At 32.9% G+C, this 20,002-nt stretch overlaps 3 protein-coding genes and 1 long non-coding RNA gene across 4 annotated transcripts; 3 read left to right on the top strand and 1 right to left on the bottom strand.

Moving 5' to 3' along the window:
* Positions 1 to 258: 258 nt before the first annotated feature.
* LOC127093201 (zinc finger A20 and AN1 domain-containing stress-associated protein 6) lies at positions 259 to 1,389 on the bottom strand. Its single transcript, XM_051032101.1, has 2 exons — positions 1,231 to 1,389; positions 259 to 1,009 (listed from the first exon to the last, which is right to left on the bottom strand). The coding sequence occupies exon 2, from the start codon at positions 932 to 934 to the stop codon at positions 428 to 430; it is 507 nt and encodes a 168-aa protein (XP_050888058.1). The 5' UTR covers positions 935 to 1,009; positions 1,231 to 1,389; the 3' UTR covers positions 259 to 427.
* A 7,063-nt stretch (positions 1,390 to 8,452) lies between these two features.
* LOC127094394 (uncharacterized) lies at positions 8,453 to 11,629 on the top strand. Its single transcript, XM_051033235.1, has one exon. The coding sequence runs from the start codon at positions 8,453 to 8,455 to the stop codon at positions 11,627 to 11,629; it is 3,177 nt and encodes a 1,058-aa protein (XP_050889192.1).
* Positions 11,630 to 11,749: 120 nt separating this feature from the next.
* Positions 11,750 to 13,725, top strand: LOC127094392 (uncharacterized). The gene is made up of 6 exons (XM_051033234.1): positions 11,750 to 12,010; positions 12,088 to 12,303; positions 12,390 to 12,644; positions 12,737 to 13,138; positions 13,214 to 13,464; positions 13,539 to 13,725. The coding sequence occupies exons 1-6, from the start codon at positions 11,750 to 11,752 to the stop codon at positions 13,708 to 13,710; spliced, it is 1,557 nt and encodes a 518-aa protein (XP_050889191.1). The 3' UTR covers positions 13,711 to 13,725.
* Positions 13,726 to 13,896: 171 nt separating this feature from the next.
* LOC127092906 (uncharacterized) lies at positions 13,897 to 14,856 on the top strand. The gene is made up of 3 exons (XR_007792325.1): positions 13,897 to 14,074; positions 14,474 to 14,569; positions 14,660 to 14,856. It is a non-coding gene; the product is annotated as an uncharacterized LOC127092906 (long non-coding RNA).
* Positions 14,857 to 20,002: the final 5,146 nt, after the last annotated feature.

Genomic DNA, 20,002 nt, shown 5'->3' with positions numbered 1-20,002 from the left:
CTTGCAAATCTTATGATATTATTTTTTGGACACCAAACTCTTCCAAAAAGATGCCTTTTTGCTGCCATTATCACTTTCTTTGGTATGGATTGAATTCATTGTTTCTAGTATTAATCTTAGACCACGTCCCTTGTCACTTATAATGACAAGGGTAACTTATAATGACAGATATACCCGTAGAAATTACTTTTTTTCCTTGATTTCATAACACCAACTTTACTCACAATAAATCAAAATTATTCAAGACAAAGACAAACCTGTTGTAATCTTAAATCATAAAATCATTATCAGAAAAATCATACATTTTACATATAATAATAATAATCATATATCAATGTGATATCATTTCCTGGCGGTCCACGTGGACGGCCGCAATCATCTAATACAAACACACCGTCCCACATCTCATCCAACGGCTAAGATCGAATCAAATCCTCTGTAGTTTCTCCGCTCTTATCAAAGGGTTCGCTCGCGCTATTTCCTCTCTCCCCACCGTCTTAAAATCAAACCCACACCCGTGTCTCTCCGGGTACCTATGGGTCCCACAAAACATCGACCCGCACTTACACTTAAACCCGGTTAACCCCACGCGCTTTCTACAACTCAAACATCGGTTCGGTGGAACCGTAATAGAAACAGAACCAACCGAACCGGTTGTTACAGAACTCGACGTGATCTCTGTTAAAATCGGCGTCGAAACAACGGTTGGCTCTGACGTCAAAAGAGGCGGTGTGGTGACGGATGCGACGGAGGAATATGATGAGAGAGCGTTTTCGATGGTGGATTTGGTGGAAGTGTCTTGTTGATTCTTCAATCGGATATCACCGTAGCATTTCGAGCAGAGGTTCATGGTTGCCGGATTACCGAGGATGCCGCAGTTGTTGGCGCAAAGACGGTGACCTTCAGGAGCTTGACACGGTTGTTCTTCCGCCATCGATGAATCTGGATTGGATCTGATCTGTTGATTTTCTTCTTTGAGGAAACGTGAATTCAAGAGAATTCTCTATAGCTACAATAATTTAAAGGGAAAAGAGAGAGAGAAATCAGAGGAAAAAAATTGAAATTACAGATAATTTTTTTATTATTATTTTTGGCTTTGTATCGTTTTTGAGGTGGATTAAATTAACAAACTATGGTTTTAAATAGGTGAAATGAGTTGCGATAAGGAAATTTATAAAAAGAAAAAAATAGTTAGAGTAAAGATAAATTATGAAGGAGATGAAATAGTACCTAGGTGATGAGAAGAGAAGGTGGGGGTGAGAAAGAAAAGGAGAGGTGGGTGATAATAAGAGAAAAGGAATCTTAGCGGGGAAGGATGTTTACCGTCAAGAATGATGTGATGATGGATAAAGGAGGAAGAGGCGAAACTCGACAAATAATATATAAAGAAAAAACATTCTTTTGGTGTAAACTTTTTTTCTATTCCAAAGTTATCCTTTACTAATTTAAAGTTTATTATGTAGCCGCATACAATTTAGTAATTTACCATTTCAATAACTACTTAGAAGTTAAAAAAAATGTAAATGCAATTCTCTCTCTCCAAAATATAAAAGTATTCGTGATTGGTCATTTCACTATAACACAAAACTATCCACCATAATTGACTTCTTTACAATAATACAAGACTATTCACACCAAATTGTTTATGGTTCAATGCAAATAAATATCATGAATGCAAGAACCAATATATGAAACAACTATCACGAGGTGGTGGTTGTCATTACGATTATGACACTATTGTACAAAAGATATAATTATAATTTATCATTTTTCTAAAATTAAAACACACCATACGACTTCATAAAATTAAATGATTCTTTAATACTTATTTTTATTTTACTTTACTCTCCTTAAGAAATTATGTAAACTATAAGCTAAACCTCAAATACAGCGTAGAAATGAATGGTTGATTTTTTTTTTTTTACAATTTATGAGAGAAATATCTTTAATAATTATTGAAGATGTTTATTTTATATGACTAAATTAATTTGTTTATTCTATATGACTAAATTAATTTTGTATTGCAATTAGGAAACATTAATATAGATAGAGTATGTATCAACATTTATCAACGCTAATAAAAAAAATAGCAATATAATCTTGATCAGGAATTTGATTGAGCATTACACAATAATCATACCCATGTTTGAGAATGTAATATTTTCATATTACATAATAATTTAACTTAAAATCAAAATGAAAAAAATATTATTTTATAATTTTTCACGTGTGCGCATTACAGAAACATTTAGACGGACATATAATTGCATATCACAAAGTTTATTACATAAATAATTATAATTATAATTATAATTAAATAAAAGAATACTTATTAATATTTTGAAGACTAGTATGGATAAAACATAAAATAGACTTTTTACCGTATAAGGTAACTAAGTCATTTCATAAAAACTAATGTATCATAATCCTTAAATATTAATCAATTAATTACACTTTTAATTTTCTGACCCATTTAAGTTATGTTTGAAGGAAAATGACATACATATAATTTCATTAATTAAAGTGGAGAAAAAAAATGGTCATTTCACCTGAACGATATTTTAGTTATTTTTCAAATATTATATAAAATTTTAAGTATATGGCTTAAAATGATAAATAAGACTTTAATTCACTAAAATCATAATTAGCGAGGAAAAGACCAATTAAGGATTGTGTTATGAAAAAGGGTTTTAGACTTTGCCTTTGATGGTACACATGTCATTTTGAAGCCAAAATTTTGAATTAGAGTTGAATAAAGGAAAGCTACACATTTTTGAAGAAGTGAAGAAGAAAATCCAGCTTAAAAAATCTTGCATGCAATGAGAAAAACTAAATTTCATGTTAGATTCCAGCAAGGCAAGTTCTCTTCCTACCTTTCCATTCCTAATTTATGTCTCCTCCCTTCTAACAATCATATTTTCTCCTTCTCAAAAGATAATAAATAAACTCTAAAAATAACTATTGAGCATCAATCAACCGCTTCTAAAGGATCATTTGCTTGAGAATTCATAAAAGAAATAAATGGGTGAATCATTAATTATCAGTGGCGGAGCCAGATAAAAAAATTTGGGATGACCGCTAACGTAAAATAAAGATTATAAATAAAATGTAAATAGTATTTTAAATAAAACATTAAAGTTAAAATAAATACAAAGTTAATTACTAAAAATTTAAATTACATGACTTAAAACTACCTTAAAGTAATGCTTTACGCGTTCCGAGTGATTTGAAATCGTCAATAATTGACTCCGAACTAATGCATGCACTAATCTCCCTTTCAATATATATTGTCATGCTATCTCCAAGAAACCCATCATCCATCTTGTTTCTCAACTTAATCTTAATAATTTTCATTGCTGAAAAAGACCTCTCAGTTGTGGCCGTAGAAACGGGAAGAATCATGATAAGACGAAGTAGTCTATCAATCAAGAAGTAAGTTTCAGCCTATCCAGATGCAACCAAACATGAACATAGTTCTTGAATAGTTGATAAATTATTCAAGTTTGATGCTTGACGAGCAACAAATAGAAAATGTTGGAGTTGAAATTGCAAATTATTCTTCTCTTGATCACTAAAATACATAGGATAATATTTTTCAACTAAAGAACAAATAGTACACTAGTACAAAAAGAATAATATAATTTGTAAATTTACACCCGTTTTACAAAAAACGGGTGTAAAAAGCAAATGCGGTGGCAGTTTTGTAAATAAAGTCTTATTTTGAATTTTAGTACGTAACAATAGACACCCTATTTTTAAATAACGGGTGTAAATTCAAATATTATTTATTATCAACTCTATATTACACCTGATATTCAAAAAAAGGGTGTAAATTTAAAAATAAAAATAAAATATTCGTGCCTTAAACAATAACTTTTATTATTCTTATTTGTTTAATCTTAAATTTTCTTAAAAAAATAATAAATTTTAATATTAATATATAACAATAGACACCCTATATTTAAAAATAGGGTGTATAATTATAACAATATAAATGACTAAATTTATATTAAACCCGTTATATTAAAATAGAGTGTAAATTTTGGAATATTAATATAACAATAGACACCCTATATTTAAAAATAGGGTGTATAATTATAACAATATAAATGACTAAATTTATATTAAACCCGTTATATTAAAATAGGGTGTAAATTTAGGAATCCCTAAGTACAATTTATCATTACCGCCTAAAATATAACCATGACTTCTCATGTTCCAAATTTTCTTTTCATTTCACATTTTAGAAACTTTTCATCATCGATGAAGTGCAAGAAATAGTGAAAAAGGAACAAAGAACGTGATTGCTCGGAAATCTTCACAACCCACAACGGCTTCATCATTCTTCTTTACCGTTTTCTATACTCTCTTTTACGCTGCTTTGGATATTAAAGTTGATTCATTCGTTGTTGTTCTTACTTTTCTTTGCTGGGTTTCTTCTAGTTTCATCGTTAATTCCATCAGTTTCGAACTCGCTTGGAAGGTACTTTATTCATTTATTCGTTTGTTTTCATTCATCTACTCATCAAAATTATTTTAACCATTGTGCTGGACGATCTTTACTCATCAAAATTATTTTAACCATTGTGCTGGACGATCTTTACGAAAGCTACTAGCAGCTGCTCGACGACTCATCGAAGAAGGTTTTTTCATCTCCATAGAAACATAACGCAACATCAACAACGGGTTATTGATTTGCAAGTTTGAGACAATCAGGTAAATCTTTTTCCCACTGCCTCTATAATATTTGAACACATGGTTGATTTTGAATGTTGTGTTAATTGTTTTGTGCATTGGTTGTGTTGATTGTTTTGTGCATTGGTTCTGTTTGGAATTAACATTGAAACAGTTTTTGTATATTTTCGTATGGTTCTATTATTCTGATCTCTTTCACAGATTGTGTAATGCTGAAACAGTTTGAGTATGTTTCAGCTTCTTGTTTGATTTTCATTTAAAATTGTAGTATCAATGTTATGATTGAACGTTTAGGGCATTTTCCGCGAGTTCCCAAGCCCAACGACAATTCCAAGATGGGATTTTCATTGGAATTTGCTGGCATGCTTAACAGAGCCTGCCTGTTCTTTTATATTAGGATTGTTGGATTTGTCGCAAGCCTGCTTAACAGAGCATGCCTGTTCTTTATGTTCATGAGTCTGCATATGGTAAGCTATTTGGTAAGCTATTTGGTGTATATTCAATCTTGAAATCGTACCCCAGAAATTTCTGTAACCACGTCTGTTGTTCAGAAGTTTGCAGTGATTGATCCATCAGGATTTTCATACTTCTTTGATCTGTTCTAGTATGATTTTCACAGTAAGCCTTGTGTTGCATCAGGGGATTCACCTTGGTAATCAATGCATTCTACATATCCATTTGATTCACTTGTTCCACAACCAGAAAATCCACCATTAGTAAATATAGGAATCACAGTATTACAAGCAACCAATGTAAGAAAAAAAACTCATGAGCAGTTATTCTTTCATCTCTATTTGAGTTTCTATGCAGCATGCTCATTAGTTTGGGATCAACTGCAATTTCAGATTTGAGTTTCCATCTCTGTTTCGGAATAACAGCTGTTGTTGAACTATTATCAGTAGTAACCAAGAAGCTCCCATAATTCTTCTTCCATCTTGTTTTCTGTTAGTGTTCCTGTCTTGTCTGAAAATACATAGCGTATTTGACCCAAATCTTCATTTATATTTAATGATCCACACTGAAACCTTGATCCAGAGCTAGGGTCATACATATCCATGTCTTCAATCATGAAGTATGACTGGCCCAAACTAACCAACTCCATTGTGATGTAAAGAGATATGGGTATCATTATCTGAAACACTATAACAGAACTCAAAAAGGAGAAAAATGTTTCCATTGGTATCCCATAATACTTATATTTCTTTCCTTTATTTGGAGCCTCCCTCAAAAGAATATAAATTATGACCGAGCGACCGCTCGTCCATCACATCATTAGGAGAGACACTGCCATCATAAACATGAGAACTTCTAGTGGTTGGAGATTTAGTCAAATCTCCCAGTGAATCACTAATCTTCAAACTGATATTATTGACTTCTGTATCATCAAATGTATCTGCAGACATTACACGGTCAAAGCTACGGCGAATATTTTCAGGTGAAGATGCATGATTATCAGGTGTGCCTACTTCAAGTTCACAAGGAGAAACACGTAATTATTGAGACAGGTTGTCGGTCACTCATTGCCATGAGAAATGTCTTAAAGAGCCACAAAAGGAGGCCTCAGAATCATCAAAAAGGAATGCACAACCAAATGAAACCAACTAACCATGACTGTTTACTCCAGTAAAAAGAGCAAATGACACTCTATATTGGTTAGCTCTGCATGTAGTATCCAAATGAACTGCATCACCAAAATGACCATAAGCTGTCCTGGATCAATGTTGGTTGTATATTAACAACAATCTGAATAAGTGTCTGTACTATCTGAGAAGCAGACACAGGAAGGTACAGTGTTTCAATGACAGCAGTCTCAAGAACCGGATGAGTATATGTGCCAGGATCCTGAGTTCGGTAGAATGCCTGTTGGCCCTCAGGAGCATTCGGTAGTCCAGACTGAGATACTGCCGGCGGTTTGTTTTGGGCTATACACAGTGCACTGTTTGATGAGGTAAGTGCTTCTTATCAGCATAGTGTGCCGTTTTTGTACAATGATGAAAGTTACTGGAGGCTGACAGTTTGGCTCTAAGGGAGGACATGCCTTTCGGATTGCGTCCAACTCATAGAGTAAAACTTGATAAAAATGTCCTTCACTTACATCATCCCTGTAAAATATGGTTCGCAGGGCTTTGGTCCCGTTGCTTTTCTGTAGGAAATCAGTAAATCTCTTATCATGCCACCACTAACAGTGCCGCGAACAGGATCATGTCACGTTTTGTATAAATCTTGTATAAGTTCCTGTCTGTGAACTTGAGCACACACTAAGCCAACATATTTTGTCACTTCAGGACAATCTTGGGATGCTACAGCAACTGCTATTGAGGGGCTAGTGTCTCCTCCATTTTCAGGATGCGTAACATCCGCTCCAAAAATTATGGTCGGTATGTCGCTAACAAATGGTTTTCTGTAGCTAACAACATCTAGAAGAACAGTGTTTCCACCTCCTCAAATGAACTTTGTAGCGACCTGGTGCAAGCATCTCCAAAGCCTCCAGCCTCTTCTGCTGACTTTAAAAACAGATACAGTTCTTTGTCATCTCATTAATATTGCCAAACTGCTTTGACAAATCAGAACTTGCAATCCCAGGCTTGGATGAATTTACATGCTGCTCATCAGAAGGATGAAACTTTCGTATAAATGACTTTGGTCACCAACATGTTGTTTCTGCTGCTGTAGCTGAGACTGTGATACCATAAATAAACTCATTCTTTCCAGGCTGGTAACACCATATATAATTGCACCAACAATAAGTGCAGAAACAGAAGCAGCAATTTTTGTTGTTCGGGCGAGCACGATTCGTAACTGCTTCAATTTGGTCTCCACCAAACATTCTAGCCATACCAAAATCTGCAATCTTGGGGTTCAATGCAGAATCCAACAAAACATTGCTGGCCTTTAGGTCTCTGAATTATTCTTAATCGCGAGTCATGATGAAGATATAATATCCATCTAGCAATGCCACAGATAATATCGAACCTCTTTCTTCAATCTAGCTTTGAGCTTTTAGATTTATCAAAAATGAAAAAGTCTAAGCTTTTGTTAGGCAGATACTCATAGATTAACATCTTTTCTTCTCCTTGAATGCAGCAATTTAAGATCCTCACAAGATTTCTGTGTTGGAGTTTTGAAATCAAAACAACCTCATTTTTAAACTCTTTTATGCCTTGTCCAGAATACTTCGACAGTCTCTCACTGCAATTGCCATTCCATTGCTCAATATACCCTTATAAACAGAACCAAAACCACCTTCACCAAGCTTGATATGCATATTTGATGTTGTGTTGATTGTTTTGTGCATTGGTTGTGTTGATTGTTTTGTGCATTGGTTCAGATTGTCATTTTGAACACCTTTTTTGAATCACTTTTATTTTTGTTTTTACTTCCTTTCATGTTGATTTTAATACACTATTTAATGAGATGCATGATATCCAAAAGAAAAGGAAATAAAAAGGAGTATAACAGGGAAAGGTTTTTATTATCTTTTCAACCTTAAACAATAGTATTTAGTTTTCAGTTTGGAAATTAGAACCAAGTGTTTGTTATAATTCAGCGTTGTTCGCTAGTTTTGCTTCTGAGTTTGTAAAATTAGTTTGCTAACTGTGTTTTTAGTTGTCAATTTAGTTGTCACTAACTTAACACATTTATGATCAAAATTATGGTTTCCTCACAAGACTAGTTGTATTATTTATAAGAAACACTAGTTGTATTATACTTGTAAGTGCATCTTTTAACTACAATTCTTTTTGTTCTTTACATAGTTATGGATCGTAGTTGGATGCAAAAAAATCGCCTATCCGAGGAGTATAAGAAAGGAGTGTTAGAGTTTTTGAAATTTGTTGAAACTAATCTTCCTGAAAGTAATGGAAGATTTCACTGTCCTTGTGCTAAGTGTGTAAATATTGCACCTTTAGAGGCTCACATCGTATGGGAACACTTAGGAGTTAACGGGATTTGTCAAAATTATACAAAGTGGATATGGCATGGTGAATTGTCTGACGCGCCAAAGGCCTCTCCTAAAGAAGAGTTTGATGTAGAGATGGGTGATCGTCTAGAAGATATGATCCGTGATATTGGACAAGACTCTTTTCAACGGGCAAATATACATGATACTCTTTGCAATGACAGTAAAATCCCTTTGTATCCAAATTGTAAAAACTTCACACGACTGTCGGCTGTGCTAAGATTGTTCAATTTGAAGGCGATTAATAGTTGGACAGATAAAAGCTTCACACAATTGTTAGAGTTGTTGAAGGAAATGTTACCGGAAGAAAACATGTTGTCGAACCGGGCCTATGAGGCAAAAAAGATATTATGTCCAATGGGTATAGAATATAAGAAAATACACGCATGCCCTAATGACTGCATATTATATTGGAAAGATAATGAAGAGAAAGAAAAATGTCCCAAGTGCATGACATCACGCTATAAGAAGAAGAGTGATGATGAAGGTTGTGATGTGACCACAAAGGGTCCTCCAGCAAAGGTGTTATGGTACCTTCCAATTATTCCAAGGTTTAAGCGATTGTTTGGTAATTTAAATGATGCGAAGAATATTAGATGGCATGCAGAAGAAAGGAAGTGTGATGGAAAAATTCGGCATCCAGCCGACTCTTTGCAATGGAAGAAGGTTGATACTTTATTTCCAGACTTTGGCATTGAACCAAGAAACCTTAGGCTTGGACTTTCTACTGATGGAATGAATCCATATGGTAGTTTAAGTAGTAACCATAGTTCATGGCCCGTTCTCTTGATTATCTATAATTTATCTCCTTGGTTGTGCATGAAGAGGAAACATGTTATGTTATCTATGATGATTTCTGGACCAAAACAACCAGGAAATGACATAGATGTTTATTTAAGCCCGTTGATTGATGACTTAAGAAAGTTGTGGGATGAAGGAATTGATGTATTTGATAGTTTTTCAAATGAAACTTTCAAATTGCGGGCTATGTTATTTTGCACCATCAATGACTTTCCAGCTTATGGTAACTTGTCTGGTTATAAAGTTAAGGGGCATAAAGCATGCCCTATATGTGAAAAAGATACATGCTACCATCAATTAGAGAAAGGAAAAAAGACTGTTTACCTTGGACACCGAAGATTTCTTAATCATAATCACCCATATCGAAGATTGAAAAAGGCTTTTAATGGATATCAGGAGTATAAAGTTGCCCCAAAGGCCTTAACTGGAGAAGAAGTCTATCATCGGGTGAGGAACATAAGTGTTAGTTTTGGAAAAAAACAAAAAAAGATTACAAGTAATAATATATGGAAGAAGAGTTCAGTGTTCTTTGACCTTCCATATTGGTCCAGTCTTGATGTAAGACATTGTATTGATGTAATGCATGTGGAAAAAAATGTGTGTGATAGTGTAATCGGAACACTTCTTAATATTCAAGGTAAGACCAAAGATGGTTTAAATTCTCGTTTAGATATGGTTAAGATGAAAATAAGAGAGGAGTTAGCTCCTCAACCAAGAGGTAACAAAACCTATTTGCCACCGGCGTGTCATACATTGTCAAAAGAAGAGAAAAGAAAATTTTGCCAGTGTCTACAAGGTGTGAAAGTGCCAAATGGATACTCCTCAAATGTCAAAAGTCTCGTGTCAATACAAGATCTCAAACTAATTGGTTTAAAATCTCACGATTGCCACATTTTGATGCAACAACTACTACCTGTGGCTATTCGTGGCATCTTGCCAAAAAATGTCCGACATGCCATAACTAGATTGTGCTTATTCTTTAATGATATTTGTAACAAAGTGATTGACCCTGATAAATTGGACGAGATGGAAAACGAGTCAATTATTATCTTGTGTCAGTTGGAGATGTTTTTTCCTCCTTCATTTTTTGACATCATGGTTCACTTGATTGTTCATCTAGTTAGAGAGATTAGATTGTGTGGTCCTGTTTATTTAAGGTGGATGTATCCTTTTGAACGATACATGAAGATATTGAAAGGCTATGTGAAGAATTATTATCGTCCTGAAGCATCTATTGTTGAAAGGTACATCACAGAAGAAGCCATTGAATTTTGTACAGACTATTTGTCAGATGCAAAACCTGTAGGACTACCCAAGTCTCGTCATGATGGAAGATGTGACGGTAAGGGTACACGTCTAAAGGTTAAGCATATGGGCGAAGGGGAAGTTTTTCAAGCACATTTGTATATATTGAATAACACTGACGAGGTTCATCCATACTTGAGTACACATCAAACCATTGTCAAAGCTAAAAACCCTCGTATGACTGAAAAATGGGTGTTGAAAGAGCATAACAGAACATTCTCAAAATGGTTTAAAACCAAGATTATGAATGATGATAATGCTTCTGATACATTAAAGTTTCTAGCATACGAGCCTAGCTTTAATGTTTTATGTTGGAGTGGGTACGATATAAATAAGTTTTCTTTTTGTACAAAATCACAGGATGACAAGAGTACCATGCAAAATAGTGGGGTAATGATAACAGCTTCTTCAATGCACTTTTCTAGTTCAAAGGATAAAAACCCTGTCTTGGCATCCACAACTTACTTTGGCGTTATAGAAGAGATATGGGAGCTCAATTATGTTAAGTTTAAAGTTCCTATTTTTAAATGTAAATGGGTTAATAGTAACAATGGTGTGCAAACTGATGAATTAGGATTTACATTGGTGGACCTTGATAAGGTAGGATATAAGGATGAACCTTTTATCATGGCAGCTCAAGCAGTACAAGTATTTTATGTAAAGGATCCCTCGAACACTAGGTGGTCTGTTGTCCTCCAAAGAAGAAACATGAATTATAGTGATGAAAATGAAGATTCAACTCTAGACATTGATCACAATACTTCTTTTTCAACACAAAGGCCTTATTTTAATGATGAAAATGAAGTTGATGATGTTTATGCCATTCGTTATGATCATCAAGAAGGGATTTTGGAGGATAATAACAAATAACCAAGAAAAACCATCTATATTTTACTAATAACTATATTTTAGTTAATAAATTGTTATTATGTTTATTATTCATTTTAATTTTAGTTTTGACTAATATTGTTTTCTCTCTAAACAGGAATTATGGATAAACCATCTAGCTCTTCACCAAAAAAAAAGAAGACTAGAGGTGTCACAGCATTGCTACGTTTCATTGCCAAACTTCCTGATGGTGAAAAATACCAAATTGATTTTGATCCTGATACCTTCCAACCCATTGGTCAGGATGCTGCAAAGTTTAAAAGTTATTTGTCATTCATTGCACGTAGCAAGGTTAGTATAAATGAAAAGCAATGGAAAAAGATAAGCGATAAGTTGAAGGACGTGATATGGGACGATATCACGGTATGCATTTTTAATTAATTATTTTAAAGTTATTATCTATAATTGCTTCAATTACTAACACTCCTTATGTTTTGAAGTGTAAGTTCACTTGCCCCACTGATAAAGAATTTAGGAAGCATTGGTTTGTTTATATGGGGGAACGATTGAAGCAATTTAAGACATTGCTCTCAAATGTCTATATATTTGGGAAAGGAGATAAGCATGGAAATACAACTCCATTTGAAAAGTATAAATTTATCAAAGAAGAAGATTGGGATTTGTTTGTCCAGACTCGACAAAAAGAAGATTTTCAAGTTAGTTAAATTTGTAGATTTATTTTTATGTTATCTAAATTGATTTGGTTTTTGACGTTTAGTTTAATGTGATTTATTTGTAATAGGAGAAAAGGCTAAAAGGAAAGACACATGCATCAAAGAATATCCACCCTCATATTTTGTCTCGTGGTGGTTATGAAAAACTTAGGGCCACCGTAATGGAAGAGAGGAGGAAAAAAGTGATTGAAGAGGCCAAAGGTGATGAAAGTTTGATGGTTGACCCTCCCGAACTAAAGCGATATGAGGCATGGTTGATGGCTCGACAGAAGCCATCGGGAAATTTTACATCTGAGGCAACAAACTTAGTAGCATCTAAGATTGTAAGTAATAAAAGATTTATTGATAAATTTAAATTTCATTCATAACTTAGTAATCATTTTACATCATTTTTATATGTATCTAAATGTTTTAGGGAGAGTTAGTGGAAAAAAATACACAAGGTACTATTGTCTTTGAAGGGCGTGACGATATCTTGACTGTTGCCCTTGGAATAAATGAACACCCTGGTCGGATCCGCACTGCTCCTAGGGGTGTGGGCTTTAAGAAATTCTATGGAAAAAGTTCACGCTCCACCTTAGGAGGTGTCTCTCAAGATGACCTTCTAGCCCACCTTCAAGCCTTGGAGCAAAAAATGAATATAGATTTCCAACATAAATTACAAAAACATCTCCAACAACAAAGAACAGAGCTCCAACAACAAATGCAAAAAGAGATGCAAGAGGAGAGAGCTCAAATCCAACAAGGAATGAAACTCCTACAACAGATGCAATTGGAGCTCCGCTCCGAGAGGCCTAAAGAGATGTTTATAAAAGAGGTATGCGTAACTGGATACAATTAATCTACTAAAAATTAGAAAAAAATTAATTTAATTAATGTTCACTTGATACAGCATGTAGAATCTGTGGGTACGAGCACTAACGGAAGTTGCTCAAAGGTTATGACTACTGAAGATTTAACTAAAAAAATGGATGCTTCTGAAGATTACCTCAAAAAGATTAACAATCTCAAGGAAAATTCATTCTCTCTAGATTTGGATCATGAAACAAGTGAACTCTCAGTTTTTATTGATAGGGTGGATCTTAATGAATTAACTTCCGGTATTAAATGGCTATCCACATCTATCTTGTCTTTATGGTGCACGTAAGTATCATATTCTATTGTTAGTTATTTTTTTTATGTATCAAATATAATTAATATTTGTTTCAAAAATTTAGATATCTACATCGCATGTGTATCTCCAAGAATTTCAACAAACTATTTGGGTTTCTCGATCCAAATAGGATACTAGTTCACACAAAACCGGCCGAAGTTATTCAAACATACATACAAAATAAGTTGGATGGAGAGCCAAAAAAATGTTATTTAGGACCATTGCTAAATAGGTAAGTACATGTTTCCTTCAAGGTTTTATCGTTTTTCATATGTTATTTTGTAATATTTAAATTTTATTGATTCTAACACTTTTTTTTTGTAAATTTACAGCAATCACTGGCAATTGTTTGTCATTTGTCCTGAAGATAATATTATTTTTTGGTTTTGTTCATTAAACAGATCTCCTAAAAAAAATATTAAGGTCATATTGGAGGGGTAAGAAGCCTAAATAGAGAGATATCATTTATACTAAATTTTTGTACACATAGTCTTTATATTTATAACTTACTTCGTTGACAACTCTTTTATCAGAGCTCTAGAAGGTTATCATTTATTAAGAGGTATTAAGAAGAAGAAGCCTAATTGGAAGAATATTATGGTAAGATTTGTTTTACTATATTGTCGTTTCTTGGAATACTGGTGTGTTGGCTTGATTTTTTAGTTCTTGAAAGATACCATTTATAAAGAGGTATTAAATGCCCATATATCTTGATTATTTATATTATTATAAATGAGATAAAGAAAAAGAAAATTCCGATTTTATAATTGCAAGTGATATATTTGTAAGTTATCATTATAAACATGTAGTATATTTATTACTGAATTGCACTTATGGTGATAAAATTATAGTTGTACATGCTCTGAACCAACTAAAATTGTATGTGTTTCTATGTCGAGTGAAGAAAGTTAGTGTTGGTACAAATTTTGTGAAAAAGGAAAAAAGTTTGTGATGTTGTTGTTTTTGGTGGCTTTAATGTAACTAGGAGTTTATATGCAGGGGCATCAACAAGATAACGGATGGGCATGTGGATATTATGTCATGAAAAATATGTTTGACATTATTGATGCTTGTATTGTTGAAAGATTCAATGAGGTATTTTATATTACATATATTTAATGAAAAACATGTAAATTATTGTTTTAACATGTAGTTGTTTAATTTATTATATGTTTGAACTTGCAGATATTCACAGACACCTCATCATATGAAAAAGAGTCAATTGATCACATCCGACAACTTTGGGCTCAATTCTTTTTGCAAAAGGTTGAAGAGCAAGAGAACCAGGAAAAGAAAGATTTAATGACAAAACAGAAGCGATTAAAAAAAACTTATATAGAGATATATTTTTGTTCCATGAATGATTTATTGGTACAAGTTACATGAACAAAGTGGTTGAATTTTTTTCTTACATGAATACAATTTTTGTTGATGTATGACTTGGTGCAAGATTCTAAAGATTAGAGAAATGTTTGTTTTGGTTATTTTTGTTTTTTATTGAATATCCAGGAATATATAAAAATATTTGGTTTAATGAAATTTCAAATAAAATATTTTTAAAAAAATTGAGATATTTTACACCCTTCATACACAAAATAGGGTGTAAATGTGTTAAAATTAAATGTAATTATAAGATATTTTACATTTGATATATCAAAAATAGGGTGTAAATATTTGTCATTTTACACCCGTTTGAATTATAATAGGGTGTAAATTCGTTTAACTTCAATGTATGTAGGTGACAATTTACACCCGTTTTATATTAAATAGGGTGTAAATGTCCTAAAATTCAATGTATATATCTACCAATTACACCTTTTTTTTATCTAAAACAGGGTGTAATAGGTGACAATTTACACCCGTTTTATATTAAATAGGGTGTAAATGTCTTAAAATTTAATGTATATATCTACCAATTACACCCTTTTTTTAAATCTAAAGTAGGGTGTAATATATTCTCTTTTTACACCCGTTTTAAAACGGGTGTAAATTCTTCATACATATCTCACCCTTTGAATTTACACCCTATCATAACGGGTGTAATATGTATAAAAAACGGGTGTAAAATCTTCTTTCTGCACTAGTGGTATCAATGCTAAAAGCTTTATATCCATCCTTAGGAGATAAAAAACAAGAAAGAGTTAACAAATTCATTGCCTGCTCACTGAATCTGCTATTCAACTCTTGTAATTGTTTGTCAATGGTAGTGAAAAAGATTTCAACTTTAAAGTAATGTTGAATTGTGACTTGATTCTCTTCAAGACGGGAGTGTCCAAATCTTGTTGTTGAATGAACATCATTAAGATCAGGAATCTCAATACCATGCTTTTCACAAAAAGATACCACTTTAGTAAACAATATATCCCAACCATTTTCTCTCAAACCTTGAATAAGATGTTTTGTTGAACGAACCAAGTTCATAGCATTAACTACATCTTGATTTTTTTTGTAAGGCTTGACAAAGCATATCTGTTATTCCCATGATTTCTTTCATCAAGTGCAAAATAAATATAAAATCAAATACCTTCAAGTAATTGTAACAACTATCTGCATCCCCACGTGTAGCATAACTCCCTCTATCTTTTGAATTTTTTTTAAAACTAAACAAGTTGCTTCATACATGTTTATCAAGCTAGAAATTGAATCGTAATGTGATCCCTAACGAGTATCTCCAGCTCGTTTCAATGTACCAACTTGATTTGCACCTTTACTAGTTACAATCTCATCAATCTCTAACAAATAAGCAATTTCTTCTAATTGGGCAGCTTGTAACTCATCATGACGCTTTGTAGAAGAACAAACAACATTCACAACAAAGATCAGCTTCTCAAAAAATTTATGAACAAGTTTGACTTCTCTTGATGATGTAACTAATGCAAGTTGCAATCGATGATCAAAATAATGAACATAGTATGCATAAGGACAATCTTTCATAAAGAGGGCTTGTAAACCATTCCATTCTCCTCTCATATTGCTAGCACCATCATACCCTTGGCCACGAATGTTAGAAACACCAAGGTTATGTCGAGAAAGTATATCACATATTGTTTCCTTAGGAGTTAAAGATGTGGTGTCTTTAACATGTGTCACATCAAAAAATCTCTCTTGTATTAAACCAACTTTATCAAAAAATCTTAATACAAGAGCCAGTTGTTCCTTTTTTGACTCATCACGAGCTTCATCAACAACGATACAAAATTTGGAATCACCAATTTCCTCACGAATACTCTTTTTCACCCTACTAGAAAGAATTTGCAAGAGCACTTTTTGAATTTGATGTGAAGTATACTTGCAATTTTGTGGAGCATTTTCCAACACAACTTTTGCAACTTCATCATTGTAGGATGCTAAAAGTTTCAATAACTTAAGAAAGTTACCTTGATTTCTTGATTTGCTACTTTCGTCGTGACCCCTAAAAGCACAAGCTTGTAGTGTTAACCAACGAACAGTGTCAATTGAAGTCTTGAGTCGTAACCGATTATTCATTCTTTGACTTGAATTTTGCACTTGAATAACATTTCTAATATGACCATCTTGATTCAACAAGTCTTGACAAGCTTTCATTGCATTGTTGTGTGGTGAGCAAGAATCCTTCCCTATGTGTTTAAGAAAGGAACAATGTTTTCCATTCCTAACTTTCTTCCAATTTCTAAAACCCATAGAAATAAAGACAAGTGATCCGGGACGTCCACTTAGTTTTTTGCTAAAAAGGTAACATGGTAAGCAATATGCGGCATCTTCAGATGGTGAATATTCTAACCATGATGGAAATATGCTAAACCAAGTATATTGAAACCTTCTCGGATGATCCTCGTTACCAGACAAAGGATAGTTTTCTAAATAAATTTGATATGGACCCCATTTTAGATAAGCTCTTCGTATTGCATCCACTTGATTTGGTGGATATTGCCAAATCGGAGGACGCTTTCCAGGATTGCGTTCCAAAGAATTTTCAAAATCATGATGCTCTTCAATTGTTGGATTCTCAAGAACTGTTTCAGATTCGGATGTCGGAATTATAATTTCTTCATCTCTCTCTCTCTCTTCTCTTTCAATTTCACATGCTTTCCTTTTGAAAAAAGAATCAATTTTCCATTATTCATCTTTACTCTTCCTATAATATCATATCAGATCCAAAAATCAATTTAGAGAACATAAAAATTAAAAGAGAAAAAAATTAATAAACTTAATTAATCAACTTTAATCCGTTTTCAAATACCGGTAACTAATCCGCTGTCGCGCGCGGATCAAAAACGAGTATTTTTGACAAAACATAGTTAGCGACAAATTGACTCGGATTATCGTTCTCACAAGGATTCTTGAATGAATTAACCAATGATAGTAACGATTAATGGGGTTTTGGTTGGTTTAGGATTCAATTAAAAAAATATATTAAAATAAGTGATTATTGAAATAAGCTTTAACAACAATTTACTGATTCGGTCTTTGTCTATCATCGACTATCGTAATTCCGACTGCAGATTAACTATTCCTATTCGATTATAATATCAACTGACAAGCGCAATTGATAGTATAAGTTGTATGTTCCTATTATCCGAATTAAGCAAACGGGATTAAGTTTCATGAATTAAGCAAACATGAATTAAACGGACTCGATAACGAATTAAGCAAACGAAATCGTGACTATAGTTAGGAACACACAATCAATCAGATTAAATCAATATAGCATATGTAAATCGGATTAAGCAAACAAAATACATATATTAATATTGAAAGGAATAAAAAACCTGAATAAGAATTACTAAAATCTCAAGGTATCGGAACCCGAATACAGCAAATTGTTTAGATCGATTAGTTCTTCATGAGAATTCTTGCCAAAGTTTTCAAGTATTTCGTCAATAGTGATAATCCTCATGTTATGCGGCTGCTAGGTATATGAAAAACAAGGAATTTGGTTTACAACCCAACTGGATCGAAAACATAACTCAAACCCAAAACTAATGACCCAAAACTTAAATAAAACTAATGATGCAACTTCAACGACTTTTCTGGCCCTGCTACAGTCTTATTCAGCTCTCGACTTCTGAACAAAAGTTGTAGATCTTTTTCTTAACTTTCCATCGACTGGTAGCACGTCTCATTCCGATACTCCTAGCTCAAGATATGATTTTTCTCGCGAAAGCTGCTAATGCTGAAAATTGAATACGAAAATTAAATAAGTGCAAAAATAAAATAAATTATGAAAACACATTAAAACATAAAAATAATCAAAGCAAACAGAAGAAATGCTTAAGTACAAACATGGAAGAACATGCATCAAAATGCACTGATCAATTTCAATTTCACATGCTTTCCTTTTGAAAAAAGAATCAATTTTTCTATTATTTATCTTTACTCTTCCTATAATATCATATCAGATCCAAAAATCAATTTAGAGAACATAAAAATTAAAAGAGAAAAAAATTAATAAACTTAATTAATCAACTTTAATCCGTTTTCAAATACCGGTAACTTCACTATTAGAAATTAGCAGCAACAATGATTAAATAAACCTTATTACAGTGTATAACTATATTTGTAAATTACAGTGTTATGAATTGGCTTAATAAACCTTATATAAATTATTTTAATATATCAAGAAAGAAGAACCCTAAAAATCTCAAAAACACAAATCAAGTAATCACTTTAATTTGTTACTTTTTATAAAAGAAGAATGAATAAAGTTTTTTACCTATTAGATGTCGATCACTTTAATCTGTTCCGATTCCGGTGCCGGTAGCAAACCCATATGAGAAAGAAAGGAAAGGTATGCGTTTTTTTACCTTATCTGTATTTTAATCTAACTTTGAATAAAAAATAAAAAATAAAAAATAATTTTAATTTAAAATAAGAATGTTTTAGTAATTTAATATATATGAATTAAAAAAAATAAAAAGTTGAGGGGTGGTCGTGGCCTTCCCACGTCCCCCTCAGTTCCGCCACTGTTAATCATGGAGTTTGATGAGCAAGGAAAGGGATCAAGCATCATCATCCTTATGTGCTAAGGTGGATTCCCCTCCTTCATTCCTTATTATTAAAGAACGATGAAGGAGAAGAATAATTAAATTTTGCAGAGTTTCTATTTGCCCACAAACTGTGGGAAACTTCTTATTCACTTTGCAACTACAAAATACTGTGAATTACAAGTGTTATGAATACTCTATTCACTTCATTACAAAAATAAGAGTTACTCCCTCTATTTATAGATTTATGTTATCTTGGACCTCAAGTCAAAGCCAAAAACTATAAAAGTCCAAAATAGCTAACACTACTAAAATAAACCTAAGTCGAAATCTTGTGTGAAGCAACATGCTTCGACAGTTCGACACACTAACACAACTCAACACACTAGGTGGTTCGACACTTACTTGCTCTATCGAACAAGCTGCTTCGACACAGAATTACAATTCAAGATGAGATTGAGATTATGAACCAATCAAGATGCATACATAGTAGTGTTAGAATAATCTTTTTACGTGATGAATGTCCACATGGCATGTTTGATGTTTTTAACATTGGTGAATTAAA

This window comes from Lathyrus oleraceus, chromosome 6 (assembly GCF_024323335.1).
Source record: "Lathyrus oleraceus cultivar Zhongwan6 chromosome 6, CAAS_Psat_ZW6_1.0, whole genome shotgun sequence".
Classification (NCBI taxonomy): Eukaryota; Viridiplantae; Streptophyta; class Magnoliopsida; order Fabales; family Fabaceae; genus Lathyrus; species Lathyrus oleraceus.
Note: the sequence above shows the minus strand (reverse complement) of the source record. Positions and strands in the feature narration are given on the sequence as shown.

What these genes read in the sequence shown, in the direction of transcription:
- LOC127093201 (XM_051032101.1), bottom strand. Translation starts at nt 934, where the DNA reads ATGGCGGAAGAACAACCGTGTCAAGCTCCTGAAGGTCACCGTCTTTGC.
- LOC127094394 (XM_051033235.1), top strand. Translation starts at nt 8,453, where the DNA reads ATGGATCGTAGTTGGATGCAAAAAAATCGCCTATCCGAGGAGTATAAG.
- LOC127094392 (XM_051033234.1), top strand. Translation starts at nt 11,750, where the DNA reads ATGGATAAACCATCTAGCTCTTCACCAAAAAAAAAGAAGACTAGAGGT. An exon ending in GACAAAAAGAAGATTTTCAA is followed by an intron (nt 12,304 to 12,389) that starts GTTAGTTAAATT and finishes TATTTGTAATAG; the next exon opens with GAGAAAAGGCTAAAAGGAAA. An exon ending in AAGAGATGTTTATAAAAGAG is followed by an intron (nt 13,139 to 13,213) that starts GTATGCGTAACT and finishes CACTTGATACAG; the next exon opens with CATGTAGAATCTGTGGGTAC.